At 39.2% G+C, this 11,574-nt stretch overlaps 1 protein-coding gene across 1 annotated transcript; it reads right to left on the minus strand.

Annotated features, from left to right (window-relative positions):
- Positions 1–1,059: 1,059 nt before the first annotated feature.
- Positions 1,060–10,386, minus strand: LOC140933691 (short/branched chain specific acyl-CoA dehydrogenase, mitochondrial-like). Its single transcript, XM_073383302.1, has 11 exons — positions 10,192–10,386; positions 9,272–9,372; positions 8,376–8,582; positions 6,661–6,831; positions 6,424–6,498; positions 5,967–6,017; positions 5,438–5,530; positions 4,645–4,734; positions 3,793–3,930; positions 2,753–2,852; positions 1,060–1,852 (listed from the first exon to the last, which is right to left on the minus strand). The coding sequence occupies exons 1-11, from the start codon at positions 10,205–10,207 to the stop codon at positions 1,779–1,781; spliced, it is 1,116 nt and encodes a 371-aa protein (XP_073239403.1). The 5' UTR covers positions 10,208–10,386; the 3' UTR covers positions 1,060–1,778.
- Between the last annotated feature and the right edge of the window lie 1,188 nt (positions 10,387–11,574).

The following is an 11,574-nucleotide window of genomic DNA, read 5'->3' on the forward strand; positions in this document are numbered from 1 at the left end:
TTCATTACTTGCACGCCAGCTGCATAGCAAACGGCAACTCCGCCTCTTTCGCCATATTTCCAGCGCTTTCGAAAGGAGCAGGTGGGCTTCCTTTTTGCAACTCAGCGCGTCCCCTTATCGCGAAATTTCTATGGTAGTGGTCGAAAGGAAATCGACACACTCAATCCTCACGAAATGAACTAGCGCTTTTCATTCAACTAATTTTTTTTTTTAACGAGTCGCCTGTGGCCTGTGTCAGTGAATAAATGTCATCCTCTTGATTCATTCAAGAGCACCGCGCCGATCTCTAAAGTCAGCTAAAGTGGAGCGTCACATATCGGATAGGTTCCTTGCCACTCTTTGGCGTGGCGCGAAAAGGTACTTGGACCGTTGGGGAAATTGATAAGTAGAACAGGGGACTGGAAACTATACTGAGACGGAAGTAAATATTGGGATTTAGAGACCCAGGAGCCCGTTTCTCGAAAGTCCCGTTAACTTTTCGGGCCCGAAATCAAATATTCAAATCGAAATAAAAAGAGTAAGAGCGCGGGTCCTGGCTAGCAAACTACTGCATTTTGTTTCGTTAACTGATAGTTTTATCATGCTAGATGCAAAACTATTGAAACCTCGATCTTTAATGGAAACCGAGACAGCTTACCGGGCCCGTTAATTATCGGGACTTTCGAGAAACGGGCCCCAGACCCGCTCGGCCAATCGCTTCACACCATGTGGGTGTGAAAGACTTGTTTCAGTTGGGTGCCGTGTATGATCATAGCTTCGCCCTTCAGCAGCAATGCAGTAATGTATGTTACCACCGTCAACAAAGTCACGTTTTTGACCTTTATATTTCAGAGTACACTTTTGTTAGCTCCTCAGGACAAATATTTAGTTGTACATAAAATGCAGGTTTTACCAAGAAAGACAAACTTTCCATACATTCAGTCTTGATATTGAACTTACAGTTTGTTATCATGAAAGTAATGTTACACGAGACGATTTCCAACAATCGTTGGGAAAATGTTGAGAAATATTAACAATGCTGTGTTGCGTTAAACCTTCAATAATCGTCCTTACGAATCCTTCCGTGTGACATCGCCTTGCGTTGACAACTCCTTTTAATAAATTGTACACCCTTGAAAGAATAAAAATCGCTTTAAATAAATTTACAATTTTGAGGTCAACTCAATTCGTGCGTAAAATATAGTAATACCAAGCAATTACATTCATTGTTTCCATGTACACAAACCCTCGATCTACTTAATCGAGGAAACTGTTCTTTTCCTTTCGTTCCCAGGGTTTCATTGCTTCTCGTTTCCAGACAGACAGAGAGCACTGAGAACTACTACTTGTTAAGCTTGTGGCAGCAGAAGAAACATTAGCCTGGGACCAGGCTACGCAGCAGGGTAAAGGAAGGGCAAGCGCGAAGAAAGAAGGGAAGAGGCTGGCCGATTTCTGGCGCTTGATACCGCATAATTCCCTGTTTTTTCCCGCCAAGAAGTCTGGTCTCAGCCTAAAGCAAAATACACGTATGAATCTTCCAGCACAGTCCCTAAATTTGTTAAATAAAAATTTCATTTATAACGTGTCAAATTATTTTGTTCGCTGAAAGGGAATAGAGACCTAAGCCATCCATTCTTGGGTCAGTTTGCAGGATGAAATACTAGTCTTTCAAGTTCTCAACGACGTTTCAGATTCCATATTGATCCATAACAGAGTGTTTTTCTTCCTCAGTAAGCAGATTTTGGAATTCCACATTCCAGACTTGTGGAATTCCAGACTTTTTGTCCACATAGTTTCCTTCAAGGTTCAAACTCTTTCATGTTTTTGGCAATTGTCGATAGCTGAATATTGGACGTGCCTTCGTAAATGGCTCCTAAGAGAGAGAGACAGATACAATTCAAAAGGGACAGACAGCAAATTGATGTTGCTCGAAATATCTATACGTCGTAACTGTTCAATGGTGGGGGCCTGAACTAGCGCCTCAGTAAGAAACATTTGTAAAATACGGAGGCTTTGCGGAGCTATTTCTTCGTTAGTTTTCAACAAGTTACGTTCAAACTTAACATCTTCACTGAGTGTAAGGCGTTCTTTTTAGCCGTGTTGACGGACTTTTGCTAACTGATTACAGTCATAAGTTGAAAACCCGTGGAATGGAACTTCATACAAGGACGATAATGCTGATATTCATCTAGACTGAAGCCTCCCACGAAGAGTTCTTAGCAGTGGCGGATCTAGGGGTGGGACTCCCCCCCCCGGAGGGGGCAGAAAAAAAGGGCAGAAAAAAATTGGGGGAGGTCCTTGAGGTCCTTTCTGAGATATGCAGACGATACAAAAACCGATCCGAACTTGAGAATGAATGCACGATCACATTTCATCCCATGATTTCCAGGTATGATTTCTCTATTAGCGCTTATTTACATCACGTGTTCTCGAGTTATCGCCCAGTCCTACTTCGTTTACAACAGAATATGGAATTTGGAAGTGTTGGTTTTTTAGGAAAGGGGAAAACCGGAGTACTCGGAGAAAAACCTCTCGGGGAAAGGGAGAGGACCAACAACAAAATCAACCCACATGTGGCGTCGACGCCGGGATTCGAACCCGGGCCACATTGGTGGGAGGCGAGTGCTCTCAACACTGCGCCACCCTTGCTGCCCAGAAGCTACTGAGAATCACTTGCACACCCCACTGAACAGTACCTGAACTTGTCATGTACCTTAAATACTTGACAACTCATGCAGTAGAGTGACCCGCGGCAGAGTTTGGCGGCACTAACCTATTTTACAGTCGCGGTAAAACTTCTCCACTGGATATTGTTTGGAGAAACCAACTCCGCCCATTATTTCGATGCACTTGGAGGTTGTCAAGGCTGCCACCTATTCAGTGCCCAGTAGAAAAAAAGGAAAAAACGAACGCTATAATCACTCTTCGTATTTGCCAAAAACAAAATACACAATCAGCTAGTAGCTTCATTCTTAATGAAAATATGTAAAACGAAGATGATGTGAACTGCGGAAATACAATTTTCAAGGAACATAATTATGATCGTCGCAGTGGTAATTGCAATTTAAGCAATTGCAAATTACCCCTCCCCCCCCCCCCCCGAAAAAATAAGGATAGGAAATATCCAGATAACTTTTTTCTTAGGCAATCAAAGACGGCGAAACAAAAGTAAACTTAAACTATACACGGTGACCTCCAGAGGCATGTTTTGCTAAGTGCTACTAAGGCCGGTTACCAGTCATCTCGCCCCCAAGTCACTTCACCCCGGGTACTTAGCCCCCTATTCTAGAACGAGGAATATTACATATTACATTACCTAAATAGGGTGCTAAGTAACTGGGGCGAAATGACCGGTTACCATAAGGCCCCTTCCACACGTATCCGGATATTTTTGAAATTAGAGATTTTTTTTCCCGTTTTAGCCCTTCGTTCACACTTAATCCACGCAAAAGATTTTTGAAAACGCCGGCTTATCGTTTACGTGTAGACGGACGAAAACGGTGGACAAACTCAATCATAGGGTTGACGCCGATATTTGAACCCGGGCCACATTGGTGGGAGGCGAGTGCTCTCACCACTGCGCCAGCCACCCTTTCATCCTTGGCTACAACGAGGTTCCCCAAAAAACTTGGTCAAATTCGTCTCCCAAAACAGTGCCACCGTGTTATTCGACAAAATTCCTGACTCAGTTTCAAACGCAGGTACGAAATGGGCAGTGTAACGCATAAGTTCTCTCTCCACCTTACCATCGTTTTGTTAAATTAACATTTTTTTTTTCACGTTAAAGAAAGCAATGAAAAGCTCGTAGTTTACCTCTCCGGCGAAGTATTTAGCCATAGCAGCTTCCCGTAGGAATGAAAGACCTGCCTCTTTTCTCCGCGCTGCATTGTACACCAGCAACTTAGCAGCTTCAATCTGCGTGAACACATGAGCAATTTGGTGATTTACAGCCTGCCAAAAAAGAGAAAAAACAAGACAAGTCAATATCATTTAACCGATTTCGACCGAGAAAATCCGCTTTCTGAGGAGCCGTTACGTTCTCACAGGGTGATGGACAATTTTTCTTTGTTGTTAATGCGGCCGTGTCCGGCTGCCACATCGATTTTCGGCTTTCCCGGTTTTCCATTCGACGTTCGATCTGATTTCGGATTCGGCTTCGAAAAATGAAAAGGCTTGGTAACGCTGATGTCTCGATAGCAAGCCGCCAAATACCCCTCACAGCGTACCGCCTGGGGGACCTTCACCCACCCCCACCCACCAAGCAAGTCGTGTCTTCCTCCAAGAAGAAATAATCCACGCAATTGTGAACTTTACTCGCTCAAGCGTATCTGACAAAAAAGGGGGTATGATTGATCAGGGATTTCATGAGGATATAGGATGAAATCACCCATGATGAATCTTTTTGATATTTTAACTGTGGAATAAGCAAGTTGATGCTGTGCTGTCTTTGAAGCTTAAGATTCAAGAGATATTCGAGATGTATCCTCTTGGGAGTGTCTGTATGAATCATTGCTGTTATACGTTTCTGGGAAACTGCATGCCCACCTACCCCTCCTTTTATAAGCCAACGTTTTGCCCTAAGTGAGAAGTAAGTGTTGACGTTGGCTTAGGGGAGGGGTAGGTGGGCAGTTTCCCAGAAAAGTATAATGATCCCTGAATTCTTACCTGGAAATCCCAGATCTTCTGTCCAAACTGTTTTCTTTCATGTGTGTAGGGTACTGTGTTGTTTAAACAACCTTGAGCAAGACCAAGCATCTGAGAGCACAAAAGTAAAAATGTTGGAAATAATTTCTACTTTCATTGCATGCTAGTCAACCTTTACCTCATTTGTCATTAGTTAAGACTATTTTATTAAGGACGAACCATGAAAAAAAAAAAGAAAAAAAAACAACAAAGCTGGAAACACAAATAACTTTCCTTAAAGGAAAAAAACTTTTTTAAGACATTATTTTGATTTTTGATATCGGTCTAATGCTGTTGAAACAGTTTGGAACTTTTCCAGGTTACTAAGCATACATTGTGTAATATTACTGACTATTCTCTGTGTTCACTGTCACGCCATCAAAAAAAAAAAATGCAAATCATTCAATATAGAAAGTTCAGAATCTGGAAAATGAAAGAATATATATATATATAGACAAAATCATTGCCAAGAATCAGGTCTGTGCGATATTTCGTACACAAGATATTCCGGAAAATGTGTTACCCAAATTTATAAAGCTTTGTATGGAGATGCCATGTTGGTGTCCCTTTGAGGGGCACAAATATGTCTGCCAGAAACCAACAGAAACATCTGTCTTTGAGTTTTCCTACAAATCGTGAATTCATTGCTTAAAGAACTAATAAAGGTTAATATTTTATTCTGAGGCAAGGAATGTTCAGATAGCAAAATCTACCAAAATAGGAGCTTTCCTTGCCACCAGCTAATGCACTGTCATACCAGCTGTCGATCACTCACCTGAGCTCCTATTCCAATGCGCCCTTCATTGAGGCACTCAATAGCATACTTGTATCCATGTCCAACCTGACCAAGAACCCAGCTCTCTGGTACCTATGGTGACGTACAAACATACAAGAAGTACATGCCAGTTAAAATGCTACTATGATCAAAATTTTGGTTGCCCTTTTCTTTTCAGTTATAGGAAGTAGAAGTAATAAATACTTACCTCGCCAAATTTCAAGTCAAAATTCCAATGGGAAGACATTATTTTAAACATAAAGTTCAGATTTGTTTTGCTGTCATTACTCAATTTAAAAAGTGGCCAAAAACCACAAAAAGATCTGGAACTTGTTGGAAAACGAGGAATGTGAAGTCATATGCACATCATGGCTTGCTTTTGTGGCCGGGGGAAACAGCAAGCCATTTTATTTAAATTTAGTGGTGCAAAGGGCTGACTTCACAGCCGAGATGTGTTTGAGATAACCCCTAGTGAAGAGAAGATAAGCAGATTGACAGAGAATGCATTTTAAGCAGAAAAGCCTCTCACCTTCACATTATCAAAGTGGACCGGACAAGTTGATGATGCTCTTATCCCAAGCTACAACAAAACAAAATTTTTAGTACCAAACCATCAAGACTATAATGTCTGTCAAGTTTTTACATTAGTTATTATAATGAGATTAAATCCATCAAACGACATATGTAACTTATACAAGTTCAAGCCGGTTGTTTTATTTTAATAAAAACAAGCTAACATGGTAAATGGCTTCCTCACATATTTCAGAATACAAGAGAAACATCAAATTACTTTGAAATACATTCATTTCCATTACTTTAAGGTTGTCTTTGGACAAGCAGTTTCATTTCTATTTCTGGTGCTTGCAGCTTTCATATATTGATAGTTAAAGAGCTGCCTTAACAAGACCCTTTGGTTAATTCATATACTGTATATAAACGATTGCTTACGGTTCTTTTGAACATATTATATTATCAAAATTGCAAACCTTGTCTTCTTTCTTGCCAAGTGAAAGTCCCTCAGTTTCTCTTGGAACAATAAATGTTGTTATTCCTTTGTACCCCTAACAAAATAATTCAGTTAAAATTTATATCATAAAGTAAAACCTGGTACATGTATGTCTAAAATAAAATAAAACATTGCAGTCGCATTGCAGTCCCATTGTATCTTCAGGTCAATAGTAATAAATTATTTATCACACTGTTGTGGGAACAGCAAGTTATACCTTTTCTGGTGCAACATTAGCAAAAACAAGGTAAACTCCAGCATGTTCAGCATTTGTAATCCACATTTTGGAACCATTGAGAATGTAATAGTCTCCCTTCTTTTCAGCTTTTGATTCCAAGGCAAAAGCATCACTTCCTGAGCCTACTTCTGAGAGGCAAAAACTTCCAACCTAGAGATAAAATATACTGATCTTATTATCAAGTCTTCATTGTTGGGACAGAGAAAAATAGCAGTTCAGATTTATCAGCTGATACTTGAAAGTAAAATAAATTTGATATGGGCCACAAAATTCCAAACAAAACTTTTCAAACCATATCCCTTTGCTCTGATGAAAGACTAGTGCTCAAAATATCAGCTTTTGAATCTCTTATTGGGGATCTTACCCAGGGTACAAGAGGTAATTTTTCTCGCACATGGTGGGATGCATCTGAGTTGACTAGAGGCCAAAGACATATGCTAACATGGGTTACTGTAAAGACTTGACTGAAACCAAAAACTGCACTTGAAAAATCTCTAACACTCAGGGTATTGGAACCTGCACTTCAACCTCCTGACCACCCAGAATGCAAAGATTTAGTGGTCGCTGACGCGAGGTGGTCACTTACAGCAGTTGACCCACAGGTGGTCTATTTCGAAAAGAGGTCCCGACTCATCTACTTTTTGGAAGACAATTTATTGGATGTATTTCTAGGATAAGATATGCATAGTTCCATAATTATTGTCACTGAAAGTTCTTCACTTACTCTGAGTGGCACAGCAGTACATACATAGTACGGTGAAAAAAGAGTGTATCACACTGTGCCACAAGTGGCTACTTACAAGAGAGGGCTGGTTATCTTACGATTTTGACTGGGAAAATTTTGATGTTTTGGATAGGTAGTCACCAAAGGAAGGGGTGATGAATGGTCCATTAAAATTTTTAACTGCTCGCAAAATCTTACCTTTGCTCGATTTGCTTGCAAAATTTAAATGAGTGCTCGCTTGCTCGTGCTCCCCAAATTTTTGCATTTCTCGCAAGCTCTCAAAGCAAATTTTTTATTTCTGCTCGAGCTCACAAAAAAATCGCAGTGCTCGGCATGCTCGCAAATGCTCGCAAAGACCATTCGTCACCCCTAAAGGAGGTTTGGCCGTACATGTACAGTCGAACCCTGCTTCATAGGCACCCCCTTAATACAGACACCTCGTTAACAATGACAGTTTTCTTTGCCCCTGGGGAAAGCCATTACATTTTTCTACATTCAACTCAATTAATACGGACACCTGTTAATGCAGATGATGGACCTCGTTGATGCGGACCATTCATTATCAACTGTGAGCCATAATAGACCTTTCATTTTGGAAAAAAACCCTCAGTTGACAGCATGTTGTCATTCTCAGTGCTACAGTACCCAGTGTAGGTGATTTGTAACTGTCAATTTAGACTATGGTGGCATCAAAAAATAGATGAGCATTTTTTAGGTGTTTCCATGGAAATTAGAGGTGTTTAATTTGACAATGCTTATGTCCTCTTTAATTTATTTACTATTTTGTTCAAATAACAGGAGTATTTTTGACTCTACTAACATGACCTGCTTAATATGGAAACCCAGTTAATATGGACACTTTCTATGGCCTCTTCAGTGTCCATTTTGACAGGGTTTGGCAGTATTTTATTCATTATTGATAAAACTTAAGTTGAATAAACAACTATAAACACAGGGTATCATCACTCACCATATTCCTCGCTAGCTGTGGCAAGTACTCTGCTTTCTGTTCAGTTGTGCCATATTTTCTGAACAAGGTGACAATTAAAGTATTTTGTACATCACACATAACACTGACAGATGGATCAACTTTAGCAAGTTCTTCAACAACAAGACATGCCACAAAAAATGATGAGTTGGTACCACCATAATCAGCATCTATTTCAATTCCCATCAACTGAAAACAGAAAAAAAATTCAAAAATCAAATCTGCACTATCAACCTGCCAACTCTATTTTTTTCAGTATAAAGATCAGCACCAGTGTGTGGGCAAACATTGAAAACATAAGACCAACACCAAATGCACTGGCCAGCTCCAGTAACAGAAACCTTTTTTGAGTCCCAGCAGTGTCCGCTTACAAGAGCTTTCACTGTTGATGATGAATACATCATCATGAAAACACTAGCTGTCTTATTGTCAGTAATATTGTACTGTGGTAGTATCTCTGTGGCAGCCAGATTATCAACACCACCATCAATTCTCTTTCATATAATCTAAAAAAATTCTTCAAAGAAGTACCTGATGCAGCCAATACAAATGACCCAAGCAGCCAGTTATTTTTGCTGGCTGCTGGGCTATTAGGCTCAAAACAGGGTGTTTTTAAAAGTATCATCACTGAGAAACAAAGAGGCCAAGAAATAAATCTGATTTAATCTGGCACCTGCATTTTATTCACTTACTTTCTTCAGGCCTACATTTCCATGCAGGACCACATAGTACTTGATACTGAAGGGTTATCCTGGATTTATAGATGATGATGATGATGATGATGATGATGATGATGATGATGATGATGATGATGATGATGATTATTATTATCATCATCACTTTGCCAAGAGATAACAACTTTCAATAATTAAACTTACTCCTTGGTCAAACATTCCTTTGATGATAGACTCATCCATTTCTGAATTTTGATCCATTTCTGATACCAAGGGCTGAATTTTTTCATTGGCAAACCTCGCAACTAAAATATCATCAAAAAATCCTTAGCGTATTTACTAATCCTGGGTATAATAATTATTGGAATAATTGTTGCAGCCTTACACAATAAAGGAGTTAAGCAGTTTTCCATTAAACCACTGAACTGAGCTAAAAAGCACAAGAAGTGGCCGGAAGACATAACATTTCACGTAATTGTAGCCTAATATGTAGACATCCTTTTGGCTCACTGCAAAATCGTAAAAACATCTACATTCTATAAAATCATTCTACATATGCCAAACTTATTACATATTATAGTCAACTTCCGATAACTCAAACCTTCCAGGGAAATAGAAAAAAGTTCGAGTTATTGGAAGTTCGAGTTATCTCGAGATTGAACCAAATAACTGGAAATAAGGCAATGGAGTGTGAAAGGAATGAAAGTATCATGCACAAACCAAAGCAGCAAAGTCTGAGGGGTAAAAAAGTAACGACAAAGAATTCACAGTTATTTGAAATAATTCAATGTTTGTGAAAACATTACGAAACACCTAGAACAGTTATTTTGCTTTCTGCACATGTCCGCAATTTGGAAGCTAAAATTATATCTTGCATCTGGAACAGACATTTACAAAGTGCTCAAACTATAAACAGCATTCTGGGTAGTTTTGGCTGTTTATAGCCACACAGTAACCAGAAGGCAGTTTCACTGGCTTCAAAAGACGTTTTGAGACGTTTTCTAGAGGCAAATGGGTCAAACAAATATATATGTTTAGAATTCCCAGCACACTATATTGTAATTTGATAAGGTACATTAAAGGATAAGTTTATCTTGATACTTAGTGATAACATCTTGCATTACCTGCTTCTTTCATCATTTCTTCTTCTTCAGAGAGTGCTGTAAGTGGTCCTGGGACAATGTTGATGGCTGCATTTTCCTTTGGCTGTACTACTTGCTGGCTTAAATGGCGGATAGAACCAAAAGGCCTGTATCCTCCATTACTGCTTTGCAAGATTCCACCTCCTACCGCTCGTGCAGGTCTCACAACAGAGGACAATATCTGGTCACAAAAAAAACAAGAACGTTGTTAAAGTAACAATTCAGATTTCATGATAATGTAGTTTCCCCATGGGATGTACTTGAAGGAGATCATTTTTTTCCAGCATGCACTCAAAAGAAGAAAACAACGGAGACTAATGCACTAGTCAGTGGAAAGCCCCCTGTGCCCATACCCAGGGAATGTATGGCATAAGTGGGAGATTTAAGCGGTTTTAGACTGCTACTTTTCCCATGGTAAGCAGGGTTTTCAACAGTATTAGACCCAAGTACCAGTGACTGGGGACCATTGGCAGGGCTTGATAGACAGGGATTAGCCTTTCACCATTTTTCACCATCTTGAATAGGCACGGTACAAGAACAGAAGCATATAAATGTTGTAGTTATTTTTTTATCTCAAGTAATTTTTGTTTTTCTTTTGTTTCAACTTCATTAGCATACATTATCATACCCAAAAACAAAAGAAAAACAAAAATTACCTGAAACAGAAAACTAACTACAACATAAACCTTGTTTCTGATGGGAATATTGTTCCGGGGTATGGGGATGCGATGCTTTCCACTGACTAATGAAAATAGACTAAAAAGTCTACGTTGACAGTGACCAATTTAGATTACCTTTTAATAACAAGTCACAATTTATGATTTTAAAATATCCAGGATTGCTAGCGTTTTTATTTATAAAATCTTTAACTCACAAAATACTGCGACGATTATTGAAAGTCTATAATGACAACAAAAAAATTAAAATTAAAAAAAAAAGCAGGAAAAGGGCACACTGTGTTACTATTGGATTTCCTGAAGTGATTACCTACAACTTTATGATAAGCGGCGAGAAGACCTTGATAAAAACTGTGACTGGAGAAATAAAGTTTAAATTAACAGGATTACGGCTATGGTTAAAAATTTTCTTAACTACAGGGCAGTAAAACGTCTTGCTTAAATTATGATGCAACGAATGATGACGATGTTAGACCAAAAAATCGACCGCCAAATAAATTAAAGCTTACTGTTTTTTTCTATCGTCTTATTTAGTCTCCAAAGAATTTCCTCAGATTCTCCCCTGATGTGAAAGTGATTCTAAGCCTCAAACTGTCAAGAAACTAAAGTATACGTAACTAACAGAAGAAAATATTTCGCACAAACCTTGCATAACGCAGCCATATTCCCAGAAGAAAACGATAGGTAT

The sequence above is a fragment of the Porites lutea genome, chromosome 4, assembly GCF_958299795.1.
Source record: "Porites lutea chromosome 4, jaPorLute2.1, whole genome shotgun sequence".
Classification (NCBI taxonomy): Eukaryota; Metazoa; Cnidaria; class Anthozoa; order Scleractinia; family Poritidae; genus Porites; species Porites lutea.

Excerpts from the sequence above, each read along its gene's own strand:
- LOC140933691 (XM_073383302.1), bottom strand. Across the intron at positions 6,499-6,660 it reads CTAATGTTGCACCAGAAAAG|GGGTACAAAGGAATAACAAC; the intron begins GTATAACTTGCT and ends TTATTTTGTTAG. Across the intron at positions 4,735-5,437 it reads GCATTGGAATAGGAGCTCAG|ATGCTTGGTCTTGCTCAAGG; the intron begins GTGAGTGATCGA and ends TTGTGCTCTCAG.